The following is a 15,569-nucleotide window of genomic DNA, read 5'->3' on the forward strand; positions in this document are numbered from 1 at the left end:
AAGGGCGTGATTATTTTGATAAGAAACAGTTGGGGCTGAAACAGGAACTAAAGGTAAGTGGCACTGAATTGACAATTGCATTCTTATGTAGAGTTTAGTAATGTGTTGAAGAAGCTTTATGAGTCTCACGATAGTAAGTTAAACTTACAAGCTTACAGCATTATAGAAATCAATGGGAAAAAAAGGTGCTTTGGACTTTTTGGGGTTGCAAAGAACACTGGTGTTATCAGAGAGAGGAAACAATCCTAACACCTTCCATGCATTGATGAAATAATAGCATCCTCTTGTGAGGTAAGAAAGTTAAATGTTGGAAGGTTAGCCGGGATGCAATGAGATTAATAAAATATATACAACCGTTCCATCTTGTTGCAATAGTATTCCTCTTAGATTTTAAGTGTTTGTCCTTTATTTCCACTTTTTGCTCCAGTCTGGTCTTCGTATCCTCTAAAAGAGTCTTAGGTATTGCAAAAGGATGAAATTACAAAAGCAATAAAGAAGTGTAAGAAATGAACTTTTTTCTTTTTATATTAACATTCCTCTTTGGGATAATTCATATTAATGGAAAAAACATGGAATAGTGAATTACCTCTTACTGCACATTCAAAGGTGTGCCGTCATTCATTAAATTTTCTTGTTTCTTACGGCACGGATTGCTTGCTAGTGGTATGATTAGATTGCTATATTTGTTGGGTCTGCAAATTAGGTTGCTGATGAGCTTGTACTGCTAGCATTTTGTGATGCTATGGCAATGCTTGACTTGGCATTGGCAATTGTTTTTACCAACACTTGGAAGCTTCAACAGTGGCATATATTAATGTCTACACACCTAACTTCTAATTCTTCAATATTTTTCCTCAAAAATAGGATATATGGATCAAACCTATTTGAAAGCTTCATTTTACAATAATGCGTGAGTATACATTACTGGAAAAACATACAACAGTCATGTTTTGAGCTCCTAGCTAGCCCGTATCCTGCTCCCTTAGTTCTTGTGCATGTAATTCTTGCTAAATATCTTCAATTGTTAACTTGCTGAGCTGTTTACTTTATTCATGAGTAATTTTGTTTTTAATCATTTAATTGCAGTCGGTTGAGCTCATATTTCAGTACTTCTAATTAATCTGTACATAGTTTTACCTTCATGTATGTCATCCCTTCCTTTCCAACAGGTTTAAATAAAAACTAGGTGTGGATTTAGTTCATAATTATTTTTCATACTTTGAAGCATTGTTTTGAACAACTATATTTATTCATTCTGTTCATCGATTAAATATTTGTAGATGGTTTTATCTTTTCTTTTGCCGTAGAGACCAGTGGTTTCCAAGTCCTGAGGAACATGGGAGACATGGGTTCATATCCATTTGTATTTTTTTCCCCTTGCACCTACTTCAATGGGCATTTGTTTTAATTTCCGCTTTGGTTTCTGATTATTTGGTTCCCTTTTATATGATCGTATGCTGTTATTTGTGACCTTTGTTTCTGCTTAATATTTCCATTCATATTGTTTTTTTTTCTCAAAATTTAAATTATACAGGCCAGAAGTGCCATGACTAGTCACTTCTTACTAGGAATATCTCTACAGTAGTCAGTACTGAAATCTGATTTATATTTGAACATTCAATTGGCAATAAAATAATCATGTTCTTGTACAATGACAACTTGTCTTATTCTCATAATCACTTAATCATCTTCAATAGAATTTCGTCTTTCATAGGAGCAAAACTTAACACTAAATATCTAAATTGCATTGTTGTGTTTCCATGTAATTTACATTCTTGTTAACATGAATACATTGACCAAGTCTATGATAATAGTAAAACAGCTTAAGTGTAAAAAATGGCTTGAGGAATTCATTTGATTTGCTCCTATAAATACTAATTCACACGTGCAAACTTTGGATCAATAAAAAGCAAAAAGAATGAATGGTTGATGCTGCTCATTCATACAAAAGTTACTATTGTATCAACATGTAGCAGAGGGAACTATATATTTTCAGTTCCCCATGGAAGTTCAACCAGAAAGCATCAACTCCAGAAAATTCAAATCAATCATATTAGACCTCAATCATTTTCTGATTCAAAGCCATATACCTCCATCTTTCTTTCTCAACAAAGTCTGCATCCAGAAACTTAGCAACAAACGTCCAAAGCTTGTAAGCATCCTCAAAATTAGTAAGGAAACCAAGGGAAGCATGTATGACATTTATTCCCATGTCAATGTTTTCCTTGCTTCTGTTTCGTGCAAGTGCTATTTCACTGTCCCTCCTTTCCAACACTCTATATTTCTCATCTTCGTATTTGTTTGAGAACCAGATATTGTTTAGGAAACCACAACCAAGAGAAATATTGCTTCTATCTGCAAGCTTTTGCACTAACACAGGCTCAATTTTCTCCCCTTTCCAGTCGAATACATTGAAAGCTAAGGCAGGCCCCCTGTCAAATTTTATCCGTGGACCATAGATCCTAACCAGGGAAAGAACACTATCTGAGTGAGGATGCCGCAGTTTCATCAAAGCAGTAACTAACCAATTGGTGATGCATCTCAATCTGGTGGTGATGAGCAACAAACCTAGAGAATCTGCATGGTCTAATCCTCTGCACAAGAGCTCCAAGCCCTTGTCTGCTCCAGAGTTGGCTCTGATATTCTCTGCTTGCTCAGAATGTTCACATTCTATTTCTCCGATACCATATGATGATTCTTCCTTCTCCTGCTGCATTTTGGAACTTTCTCCCTGGTCGGATATCCTAACTTGCTTTTGCTTTTCTGCAGAAGCACCATCTCCAACCATATTATCCATGGTAAGTGAGCCACTGTAAATCTGCCCAGGTATTGGCCCTGAGAATGAACTGGTGGTCTCTATGTCATCTTCTTCAAATTGGTTTTTGGACGAATGAGCATCCATATCTGTGCCTGAGTAGTCATCAGTTAGCTGTGAAAGCTTTCTTGCTGGGACTATGCTCACAATTCCGATGCTCCTGGCAATGGTTGATGACTCCAAGGACCCAATGCTGGAATTCTTCACAAACAACCCTGCAAAACCAGATGGGTTCTCTCCAAATACTTTGAAGAAAGAGCAGATGATGAAGTCTGGTTGGATCAATGACAGCCCAAGAGTATCGAGGTCCTTTGGCCCCAATCCGCATGCATCAAGAACTACTTGCCAACCATATTGTTTTGCAACAGACATCCATATATAAGGATACCTTGCCCCAGTGATCCTGGATTGAAGTGGAAAGACAAAGAGTCCTCTTCTTTTCCTTCTCCTCTTTCTCAACTTCTCCATCAATCTACCAGAATGAATCCTGAGGCTAGGCCAAGAAAAGCTAGCTGTCATGACCTTGGCTCCTTTCCTTTGGGCACTTTCTGTCATTGCAGTCATGGCCTCGCTTTCATAATCATAGACGCTTAGTAGCCCCTTGGTGGCCTGGAAAGGGTATGATTCTGCCAACAACCTGAAAGCCGTAGTTCTGTTGGCAGTGCAGACCATGCTATATTCACCATCCAATATATTGAGGAAATGCATAATTCTTTTCCTAATTGCAGATTCCAGGACATTGCTTTGGTCATTAGATTGCACTTGAGATTTCAAGCTTGCTGATTTGTAGGAGATGTTGAAGAAAGGAGGCTGCAGGAGGCCTGATACCAGGGGATCAGTGGATGAAGATGCTAGGGATGAATGCATTTGAGCATGAGAGAAGAGGCTAAATCCATAATAGTCAAGGCAGACATGGCTATGTAGGTGGTAATACTCACTGTTCCTGAAGTGCTCTACTTGTTGTGTCTCACCATACTGTGGATAAATTGCCATGAAATTGGAGAAGGCTTCAGGAAGAGAAGGCAGGGACTCATGGTCGGTGAAGTGGGTGTTTGGGAAGACTGAATTCGCCGTCGACTTCACAAAATTCAAGCGTGAGATCCTCGTGCTGGTGGCTCTTGCTTCCCGCTTACCACCGTTGCGGCGCTCAACCAAGCCAAGGAAAGGCATGGGAAAGCAGATATGAGCGCATCCATCCTTGATGCAAGAAGTCTGCATCTTCGAGCTAGCCTCCCCTCCTTGTTCTCTACTCTGGTTTTCTTTGTCTCTTCCTGGCACCCTTCGTGGCCTTATAAGGTACTTGAGGATGGAAGACATGGCGTTTCATAGGTGGGAGGGGAACTGTCATGGAACTGGTCAGATTACTCCACCTGGTACATCTCTCTCGCTTCTGATTTCTTCAAAGCAAGAATCGTGCATTACTTTTTTATCTCTTGCTCTCTCTTTAGGCCTTCTTCCCACTCGAAGATGATGATCATCATACACGACTGTGACTTCCTCTTTTGATATATGAGCTCCACTCTCCGACCACAAAATTATTGGTTAACTTTAACCATCTCGCAGCATCTGTAAAAGTTCTTCACTCCTTCGATTGAAAAAGTTCTGCAGAGCTCACCAGGAACACGACAAAATGGTCTTTGTACTGGACAGGCCATGATGTGGCGGCTTGCCTAACACACTGTGACACTCCTTGGATGAATATAATTGCAAGAAACCACGTTCCCTAACTCAATCTAAGTAGCTGCTAAACAATCATTAGTTGAAATAAATATTAGTATTCTGCTTCTTCTTCTTACCTGTTTCAGGCGTGGAGCTTCAAGTTGCTGGTCTCAATTGGATATCGTTTCTGGATCAAAGGCGTGTCAGTCGACTGTGTCAGACTGCAGTCGACTACTGAGTCGACTGATATGGAAAGTCGACTGATACTACTGTTTTCAGCCTATTTTACTCTGATATCATGTGATTTATGCTTTAATTATCATATTCTAATCACATGCTTTGCTTTAATGATTTAAAGACCTAACTTAAACAAAGTTTTGCCAAACATCAAAAAGGGGGAGATTGTTGGTGCAATAGTTGCCCCAAGTGCATTGAGTTTCAATGTTTGGCTAAACCATGTTTAAAGTTAGGCAATTCTTATTGATCTAACATGTGTGATGCAAGTTTGCAGGAAAGTCCAAGCGTAGTCTTGGCAAAAGAAAAGTCCAAGTGGGTAGTCTTGGCAAAGAAAAGTCCAAGTGGGTAGTCTTGGCAAAGAAAAGTCCAAGTGGGTAGTCTTGGCAAAGCAAAAGTCCAAGTGGGTAGTCTTGGCAAAGAAAAGTCCAAGTGGGAAGTCTTGGCAAGCAAAAGTCCAAGTGGGTAGTCTTGGCAAAGAAAAGTCCAAGTGGGAAGTCTTGGCAAGCAAAAGTCCAAGTGGGTAGTCTTGGCAAGCAAAAGTCCAAGTGGGTAGTCTTGGCAAGCAAAAGTCCAAGTGGGTAGTCTTGGCAAGGAGAAGTCCAAGGGTGGTCTTGGCAAGGACTTGACATGACGAAGCTGATGGAAGCATCTCAGGCTAGTGCAGGGAGGCATGAGGCTATGGGAGGTGTTTGAAGGCCGAGGTCTAGGTCAAGAGAAGCTGAAATGTGATTTTTCAGCTTCACCAGTCGACTGGCCCTGCCAGCAGTCGACTGCTCATAAATCAGACGCACACAGAAAGATCAGTCGAGCCAGAGGAAGACAGGAGTCGACTGGGAAGTCGACTGGGATTATGGATAGTCGACTGTCGCCAGTCGACTGGTCTTGGACAGTCGACTGTGATTTGAACGTTGCAGAAAATTGGCAAGCATTTAATGGCATTTAATGCAAGATTTTGTTGCCGATTGAAGGCATCAGTCGACTGGCCCTGCCAGCAGTCGACTGATGTTGCAGAGATTATAAAAGAAGCCTGCACGAGAACAACTCATCTTCTTCGCCATTCTTTCATTCTTTTGTGCTTCTTTTGTGAGCGTTTTTGTGCTCAGATCTCTGCTTTATTCCTCTCCTCCTAGACAATATTTCATATCATTTTGAGGAGATCTAAAAAGGTGTAAAGGTTTCTCCGCCTTCGAGTTTTCGAGAAGGAGAAGATTCATAGTGCATCGGGTGTGTGCGTGCGTGTGGATCCTTGGATTAGTCACCTCTGCGGAGGTGGATACCAAGTAAAATAAACCGGGTTAGCGTTGATCTCTTTCTTTCTCTTTTATATTTTTGCTTCCGCTAATCTCTGTGCAGAGAAAGATCAAGAAAAATCGAGAAACGCTATTCACCCCCCCTCTAGCTATTCAACCGATCCTAACATAATTACTACCTATAGGTGCCCATTTATTACATCGGGATTAAGAGTGCATAATCTATAATAACAGAGGTCTTGTTCAATTTGTGAGTCAGAGTAAATTGAACAACCTCAATGGTCCTACTCAATACACACAAAGTGCACTAGTGTAATTCTACAGTCAAGACAGACAGTAACCGAATTACACTACAACCGTTCCCGATGGGTTGTCCAACGCCATCTTGGTTGTGAGCCTTAGTTTATAATTCACAGGGGACTGATAATCATGGTCTTCTGTGTCTCACAGACACCAAGTTATCTACAGTGTGAACTAAGAGGACTTTATTGCAAAATTACCTATTGCAATCATTTGACCAAAACATGATTTCTTATTTCATAAATGTTTATACAAAAGACCTAGTCTTTTCAGTATACTTCCTAACATTTTAGGAACGAACCATGCGAGTGTCTATCATCGGAGGCAAGAGAAAAACTGATTAGATGACGACTTGACTTTGATTAATGTTTTGACACTTTAAAACCTATGGCCACTTTTACACCGTGTACGGAGAACTAACTCCTAGTCCACATTTAAGTGACTTTATTGCATAGCTCATCAATGATACTATGTGATTGGATTGATTGTGATTCATTAGAGATTATGATACTCCATTCTTTCAATTCCAACAAAGTCTGACGAGGTCAAGTTGGTATTTTAGTTAGCATCCCTATAAGGTGGTAAACATTGAGAGTAAGGGAACAAACATGAATTAGGGATATCACCTAGCATTCATGTGAAACTGAAGTCCTAGACTTATCCATCTCATCACAATCAACATCCTCAACCCGTTTTCTTTGGAGTCTAGATAACTATCTTAGTGACATCACTATAGCTAATATACAGTCCCTGTGGTCCAATATCTTTTTATTATTTACCGTATACTTGCGGTAGCCTATCACTAAACTACTTTTAGCATCTTGTCTATTTATGTAGATTGTGAAAGATCAAGCAACCTTTCGGTCTATCTCTATAGATCTTAATCCGGAGATTTAGGTCACTTCTCTTATGTCTTTCATGGAGAATATTTGACTAACCATAGTTGACTGGCTGCAGAACAAGCATATCATTTCCTTTTATTAATATGATATCAACATATAATTACAGGAATACGATCGCACTCCCACTAACCTCTTTATACACAAAGGGTTTGTCGGATTTTGTGAGAAATCAAACTCTTTGATTGCCTCATCAAAATGGATATTCCACCGAGTTCCAAACTTGGCATTAATGAAATCCGTTTCTGACTTCATGGTTGTAAACCATTTATCCCTTTCTGAACTTTTCAGAACTTCTTCATGATCAGTAGTTTACTCATGCTCGATGAGTAACACGTAATCTGATTCACTTACGAGAGATCTATATTTCTCCGGAATATTACGTGTCCTACTGGATCCACGAAGAGGTTGTGTCTCAATAGGTTCAGCCGATAGCTCATCACTATGAGCAATCGGTTGTGGTTCGCGACTAGGTGTCTCATTTATGTCTATTTGAGTCTTTTGAACTTCACGAAGTTCTAACTCAGCTCCCACTGTTTCCTGCAAGAGTAGCTCTTCCAGGAATATGGTACGACGTGAAACAAACACTTTTGTTCCACGGGAGACTATAATTGGTAACCCCTCGTTTCCTTAGGGTATCCAATAGACATTTATCAGATTTAGCTTCCAGCTGATCTGATACAGTCCTCTTCACATAAGCGGACAACCTCATATCTTCACGTAAGATAATCGAGGTTTTACTATTCCATATCTCGTATGGAGTAGCAGAGACTACCTTAATTGAGACTCTGTTTAACAAGTAAACAGTTGTCTCAAGTGCGTTGCCTAAAATGTTCTTGGAAGAATTGCATGATTTATCTTTAACCTAACCATGTCCAACAAGGTTCGATTTCGCCTCTCAATACCCCGTTACGCTCGGGTGTATACGACGGAGTCCATTGAAACAATATTTCATTGTCTCTAAGATAATCCTAAAACTCTTGACTCAAGTATTCACCACCTCGATCGGATCGAAGTGTTCTAATACTCTTGTCAAGCTGTTTTCTACTTCAATTCTGAATTCTTTGAACTTTTCAAAGTTCTCAGATTTGTATTTCAATAAATACATATACCCTAATCATGAACGATCATCGATAAAGGGTATTGAAGTAGTTATAACCTCCTCGTGTTTGAGTTAACTTTGGACCAGACACATCGGAATGTGTACGGCCAAGCAACTCTCCCACTAGTTCACCTTTTTCCAGAAAAAAGGTAATTTAAACAAAAAATTTACTTGTATATATTTAGAACTACTCTTACATCTACATGTTAAGAGTTTACCCTTGCGGCGTGCCCTTCGCGTATCCCGCTCGTCCTTTTGATCGTCGGATCTTAAGGGTGTCAAGTGGACACCCCTCTACATGTATCCACACGGACAATAGACGGAGAAGAAAACCACTTGAGTGTGCTAGCACCCACTTGAGGTTTCGGCCAAGAGAGGAGAGGGAGAGGAGAAGGAGCCAAGGAAGAAGAAGCCTTAAATGGGATTGAATGAGAAAATCAATTTTTTCATTCCACCTCTAAAGTGGCCGACCACATCAAAGCACAAGGGGGTTACACAACCTCCTTTAATGCCATGAGTTACAACCTCTTGGTAACTCCCTGTTGGGATGTATACCAGAATCTTAGCTATCAATGTAAATATACATTCTGAAATGAGAATTACTTTTGGTCAATGTTTGGATTTAGTTTTTATGCAAGTGTCCACTTAATCTATATTGTAGATAAACCTAGTGTGCGGAGTCACACTGATATAACCGTTTTCGTCGCACTACGGTTTCAATTAATTATCAAGTTTCAAACAATAATGTAGCATAGAGTTAACCTGAATCGTCTCTCAAGGACCCAATACAATGCTTGCAATTTTCAAATCTAATGAAATTTTATATGTTGTGAGAAAAATAAAAAGAACTAAACTAATGCATGTTTTGGGGGGTTTAAATGCGAGGAACAATAAAAACTCAACCACCTACTTACTCCTAACAATCCTAACTATCCGGAATCGAAATTTCAATTAACTACAATCCAAACATGACCAAGAAACAAGAACGAACAGAATTAAACAAAAATGGACAGCATGAAACGAAACATGACAGATTTGAAACGAAACATGACAGAAATTTCTACTAGGCAATTTAACAAACTACTTGCATTCAAAAAGGAAGAATTCAACAAACTGTAACAAAGTAAGCTGTAAAGGAGTAACAAACTAACAAGTAACAAAGTAGCAATTGAAAGGAAGCTAAATTAACATCAAAAGAAAGAACAATCAAACAAAACAAAGCTAGAAATTGCTGGAATTTGCTGAATTGTGTGCTGTCCACTCGCGCAGGAGGAAATGGGGGGCTGCTTGGCTCTATCCGACCGGCTGGAGCTTCCGCAGATGGCTGTGGCGTGAGGTTGCTGAAATGGCTGAGGGCTGCTGTTGAGGCTGCTGTGCTGTTGAGGCGCTGTGCTGCTGTGCTGCTGCTGATGGGGCGTTGTGCTGCTGTGAGATGCTGCTGAAGTGGCTGGGTGTGTGGCGTTGTGGGAGTGGTGAGTGGAGTGGCTGTGAGGCGTGTGATGCTGTGAGAGGTGAGTGTGGGTGGGGGTGTGTGGCGTGCGTGAGTGGATTGTGAGTGGAGAGGGGAGTTGCGTGTGAGTGTGGTGGTGTGTGTGGAGTGTGAGAGTGGGTGATGGTGGAGATGTTGTGTGGGGGGTGTGAGTGGTGTGTGTGGAGTGGGTTGGTGGTGGTGTGAGGAGGAGTGGGTGGTGTGGAGGGGAGGGAATGTGGAGTGGGTGGAGTGGGGTGGTGTGGTGAGTGGAGTGAGTGGAGTGTGTGTGTGGGAGGGTGAGTGAGTGTGGCGGTGTGGTGGGGGATGGAGGAGTGAGTGGCGTGGGTGGTGATGGGTGGGGTGATGGGATTGGCGTGGTGGATGGAGAGGAGTGGGCTTGGTGGAGATGGGTGGTGGTGTGGCTAGGGCTGAGGTGGTGATGTGTGGTTGAGATGTGTTAGGGGAATCTTCTCCTTTTCTTTTTCTTCTTTTTCTCAACCTTCCATTTTTTAGATGTATGGTTCAGATTGGTTGTAGGCATCCTCCTTGTCTTTAGTAGTCTAGCTCCAAATGAAGGGTTGAGATTGTCTTGATCATGATGTTCCACTTAGCCTTTGATGTGTCATTTAAGCCTTGATGATCAAGCTGTCCTACAAATCAAATTGGATGAAATATGAGTTTAAAAATGTAGAAAAATTTAAATATAATCAAAATACATCCAATTACAAATATGTGTCATCCAAGGCATAAATGTACAACTAAAACCTTAAATTTCCTTACTAATGATGTCAATTTAACCATCAATTGTGTTAATCATCACTCCCCCACACTTATTCTTGCACGTCTCGGGCAAGCAAAGGAAACAAACATCCCCTTAAGTAACTCATATCAATACTTCAAAGAAAGTAAAAGGTAGTTACTTAGGATATCAAGTTTTCATGAATCAAGGCATAAAGAGACACAATTCATACACAAGTCAACAAGCATGGTGATTTCAAGCACATGATTAAACTAAAACTTGATGTAATCCTCACAAGGTATATGATGTATATGGTGGTGCTCTCACTCTCAATAGCATGTAAGTCAATGGAGTTCCCACTCAATGCAACTCATGATGTTTCACTACCATATGCTTGCATGTCTCCTACTCTCCACCACTATAAACACAAGTATCCATGACTCCAAAGGCTTATCATTTCCATGAAGAACAACTCATGTAAGTGAATCACAATGAAGCGTAAGAAAGCAAGATATATAAAGGATGGTATGAATGTGGAAGCAAGAAGACATAAAACAATGCACTATTATGATGTTAAACATGCCCATTACAAGAGATCCACTTCCTTCTCCCTAAAAGAAAAACAACTCTCATCCTCCTCCATTGGATGCGCATCCAACTCACTAAACATCATCATTACACTCACACTCTACTTCTAGGAAAAGATTGCACATCATATCAATGATCTTATTATTTTTTTTCAATGATTTTTTTCTTTTCAATTTTTTTTTCTTTTTTTTTTTTTCTTTTATTTGCCTTTTTTTTTTTCTCTTCTTTTTTTTTCAAGTTTTTTTTTTGGAATGTTTTTCTTTTTTTTTTTTTTTCTCTCTTTTTTTTTTGATTTTTTTTTCAACCAATCTAAAGAGAATAAAAACCTACAAATCATGATATGATGTGCTATCCATAAAAATCTCTCAACAACACCAATCAATTCTTTCTAAACAAAAATATGGCTTCAAAGACAATAAAGCATGGTTCAACCATGGTGATCAAGCACGGCTCACTCATGCTATCAAATATATCTAGCCTCATCATTTTTTTTTCCACCACTTCTCAATTTTTTTTTTCAATCACATCTCCTCTATAAGTGTACATCTCCTCCCCCACACTTAAAATTTAACCATCTCGGGCAATAAATTTAACAAGATAACAATACATTGTTTCAATCAAGGTATACCAAGAGGGTCATGTATAATAAGGGAAAAGAGTGCAACTATCAAAGAAGTAAAAGAAGAAGACATTTATACAAAGAGAAGATAGCATGACAAATTCTAGAGTTTCAAAAGTGTAGATAGCCTTCATCATCATCATCACATAACTTATGATATTGTGGTCTCAAAAAGAAGCATAGCAAGTTCTAGAGTTCCACAACATGAGTGCATATCACACAACAAGGAGAAAAATGGCTAAATCCTCACTAGGTGTAAAAAGTCATCAAGTAAAGTTAATCAATTAGAATTCATCACCACACTAATGACCATATGCACGAAAAGTATCAAAGCATGCCATAGAATCCAAAACATGATAATCAAACTTAACTAACTTTCACATCCCCTAAAGAATGGTACGAGCACTCAAGGAAATGAAACCTAAACTCCAAACACTATGTGTAAATGGAAACACTATGTGTCTTATTCACAAAAACATGTATGCAAACAAAACAAAACAACTAAAGCAGGAAATAAAAAGAAGAAATGAACTCCCCTCAAGTTGGGTAGATGGGGTTATTGAGCTTTTCTTGTTCCAACACCGTCTGCATAGCTCCATCATGACATTCCTTCAGCCGATGTCCTTTCACTTTGAAGGTCCTCCCATTCATCGTGTCCTGCAACTCAATCACTCCATGGGGAAAAATATTAATAGTATAGAAAGGACCTTTCCACCTGGATCTCAATATACCTGGAAACCATTGGAGTCTAGATTTGTATAACAAAACCTTGTTGCCTACTTGAAATTCCTTCCGCAGTGTATGCTTGTGATGATATGCTTTGGTCTTCTCTTTATAAGTCCATGAGGTATCGTAGGCTTCAAGTCTTAGTTCCTTTAATTTCCACTCAACTCCAACTAGATCTATGTCCAGGTTACCACACTTGAATGCCCAGAATTCTTTGATCCACAACATGTGATGCTTGAGTGGTTGCCTTAATGGGTCCTTGTCCTCCTCCAAGAAGATTTGATGCATACAAAGAGAGGGGCTGAGATCGAGGAATATCTGTAATGGTCCATTCTATGCCTTCCTGATACTGCCTCAGATGATTCAACAATCTTTCCTCTTGATTTGCCTCCAAGTTCTCGACAATGAAGACTGGTTCTTTCCCCAAGTAGACATACTTCAAGTGATCTGGTGGGGGCTTTAAATCCAACTGTGGAGGTTGCTCGGTAAGATATGGGTGATACTATGAGGGCTACACAAGCATGCAAATCCCCTACACTCATCATACCGGTATCCTCAATGAATTCTCTGATAAATCAATCAGGAAGTGGTGATCCTTGGGGTTCAATGTCATCCCCTACACTCACTTGGTCATCTCCATCTGAAGATAAATCAGCATCAAGCTCCATGTCCTGATCATAAATCAATCAATAGTGGTGATCCTTGGGGTTCAATGTCATCCCCTACACTCACTTGGTCATCTCCATCTGAAGATAAATCAGCATGTATGTAGTGCTCTCATCAAGATTCAGAATTGACTGAGATGGTGGAGATGGAGGCTCCTGAGACTGAAGCTGATTGTTCTGAGACTGAAGTTGATTGATAATAGTACCCATGTGACGCATTTGTCTCTCAAAGTCTTGCAAGGCAGCGTCCTCCCTCTGTTGATTTAGTTGAAGAAGTTGTTGCATTATGTCCTTCAGCTCTTGTGTGGAAGGATCTGAGTAACTTGGTCCAGGAGTAGGATAGGAATGTTGGACCTTGTGGAGGCATATACTGAATTGGTTGTTGTTGTGCAAAGTTGGGCTGCTGCTCAAAGTTGTTTCCATATCTCAGATCTGAGTAATCCCTCCATTCAGAATTGTAGGTAGATGACATAAGGTTGTTCTGATATTGAGGGCTGCTCTGATACATATTCGTTGTTGCCACTTGATCTGGGAAAGGAAATCCTTCATATGGTTGTCGTGAAGGGCAGATGTGAGTTGAATGCGTTGCACTAGCACATATTTCACAAAATCGCATCTGTTGAGCTGCTAAGCCATGAAAATTCTGGGCCTGCCAAAGTTCAGGATATTGGATGTAAGAAGATTGATAAGCCATGTTGTCTAAATGATATCAGAAAAGAAATGACAACTTATTGCAAGATCTAAAAATTAACAAACATCATAAAAGGGTCCCCGGCAACGGCGCCAAAATTGATATAACCGTTTTCGTCGCACTACGGTTTCAATTAATTATCAAGTTTCAAACAATAATGTAGCATAGAGTTAACCTGAATCGTCTCTCAAGGACCCAATACAATGCTTGCAATTTTCAAATCTAATGAAATTTTATATGTTGTGAGAAAAATAAAAAGAACTAAACTAATGCATGTTTTGGGGGGTTTAAATGCGAGGAACAATAAAAACTCAACCACCTACTTACTCCTAACAATCCTAACTATCCGGAATCGAAATTTCAATTAACTACAATCCAAACATGACCAAGAAACAAGAACGAACAGAATTAAACAAAAATGGACAGCATGAAACGAAACATGACAGATTTGAAACGAAACATGACAGAATTTCTACTAGGCAATTTAACAAACTACTTGCATTCAAAAAGGAAGAATTCAACAAACTGTAACAAAGTAAGCTGTAAAGGAGAACAAACTAACAAAGTAACAAGTAACAAAGTAGCAATTGTAAGGAAGCTAAATTAACATCAAAAGAAAGAACAATCAAACAAAACAAAGCTAGAAATTGCTGGAATTTTTGAATTGTGTGCTGTCCACTCGCGCAGGAGGAAATGAAGGGGCTGCTTGGCTCTATCCGACCGGCTGGAGCTTCCGCAGATGGCTGTGGCGTTGTTGCTGTGGAAATGGCTGAGGTGCTGTGAAGGGCTGCTGTTGCTGGCTGATGCGTTGAGGCTTGGATGGCTAGGGTGTTGGCTGTTGTGTGTGGCTGTTGTGAGTGGAGATGGAGTGGGCTGTTGGTGAGTGTGAGTGAGTGGCTGATTGAGCGTGAGGGTGGAATGTGAGTGGTGGGAGTGGAGTGAGTGGAGTGAGAGTGTGGGTGAGTGGTGGAGTTACGTGATGAGAGTTAATGTGATGTGGTGTGATGAGTGTGTGTGGCGTGGTGGTGTGGGTGTGAGTGAGAGATGGAGGTGGTGAGATGGCGTGAGGGATGAGTGGTGGGGTGGAGTGGGAGCGTGAGTGGAGTGGGGTGGTGTGAGAGTGAGGGTGGGGAGATGTGCGTGGTGGTGGAGTGTGAGTGAGTGGAGGTGGGTGGTGAGGGGGTGGTGTGGCGGTGGTGGAGTGGAGGTGGAGGGTGATGGCGTGATGGAGTGGATGGTGGTGATGGTGGCGTGGGTGGTGGGGTGGATGGTGAGTGGCGTGAGTGGAATGGGCTAGGCTAGGGCTTGGTGTGTGTGTGTTCTTTCTTCTCCTTTTGTCTTCTTTTTCTCAACCTTCCATTCTTTAGATGTATGGTTCAGATTGGTTGTAGGCATCCTCCTTGTCTTTAGTAGTCTAGCTCCAAATGAAGGGTTGAGATTGTCTTGATCATGATGTTCCACTTAGCCTTTGATGTGTCATTTAAGCCTTGATGATCAAGCTGTCCTACAAATCAAATTGGATGAAATATGAGTTTAAAAATGTAGAAAAATTTAAATACAATCAAAATACATCCAATTACAAATATGTGTCATCCAAGGCATAAATGTACAACTAAAACCTTAAATTTCCTTACTAATGATGTCAATTTAACCATCAATTGTGTTAATCATCAATTTTTTTCGGAGAAAAATTCTGTTAGGAATTTTTGTTAAGAAATTATGTTGAGAATTTTTCTTTATTATGAATTTTTTCCAAGAAAAATTCTGTTAGGAATTTCTGTTAAGAAATTCTGTTGAGAATTTTTCTA

The 15,569-nt window shown here is 40.1% G+C and overlaps 1 protein-coding gene across 2 annotated transcripts; it reads right to left on the minus strand.

Moving 5' to 3' along the window:
* Positions 1 to 1,907: 1,907 nt before the first annotated feature.
* Positions 1,908 to 4,673, minus strand: LOC141844214 (uncharacterized). 2 transcript variants are annotated; one of them, XM_074732244.1, is made up of 2 exons: positions 3,754 to 4,673; positions 1,908 to 3,666 (listed from the first exon to the last, which is right to left on the minus strand). In XM_074732244.1, exons 1-2 carry the CDS (start codon positions 4,130 to 4,132, stop codon positions 2,054 to 2,056), a joined length of 1,992 nt encoding a protein of 663 aa, XP_074588345.1. In that variant the 5' UTR covers positions 4,133 to 4,673; the 3' UTR covers positions 1,908 to 2,053. The 2 variants fall into 2 exon arrangements, with proteins under 2 accessions (XP_074588345.1, XP_074588344.1); XM_074732243.1 differs by having other exon boundaries at positions 1,908 to 4,673.
* Between the last annotated feature and the right edge of the window lie 10,896 nt (positions 4,674 to 15,569).

Source organism: Curcuma longa, chromosome 13 (genome assembly GCF_044706935.1).
Source record: "Curcuma longa cultivar G26 ecotype Majalengka, Jawa Barat chromosome 13, ITB_CL_G26_1.1, whole genome shotgun sequence".
Classification (NCBI taxonomy): domain Eukaryota; kingdom Viridiplantae; phylum Streptophyta; class Magnoliopsida; order Zingiberales; family Zingiberaceae; genus Curcuma; species Curcuma longa.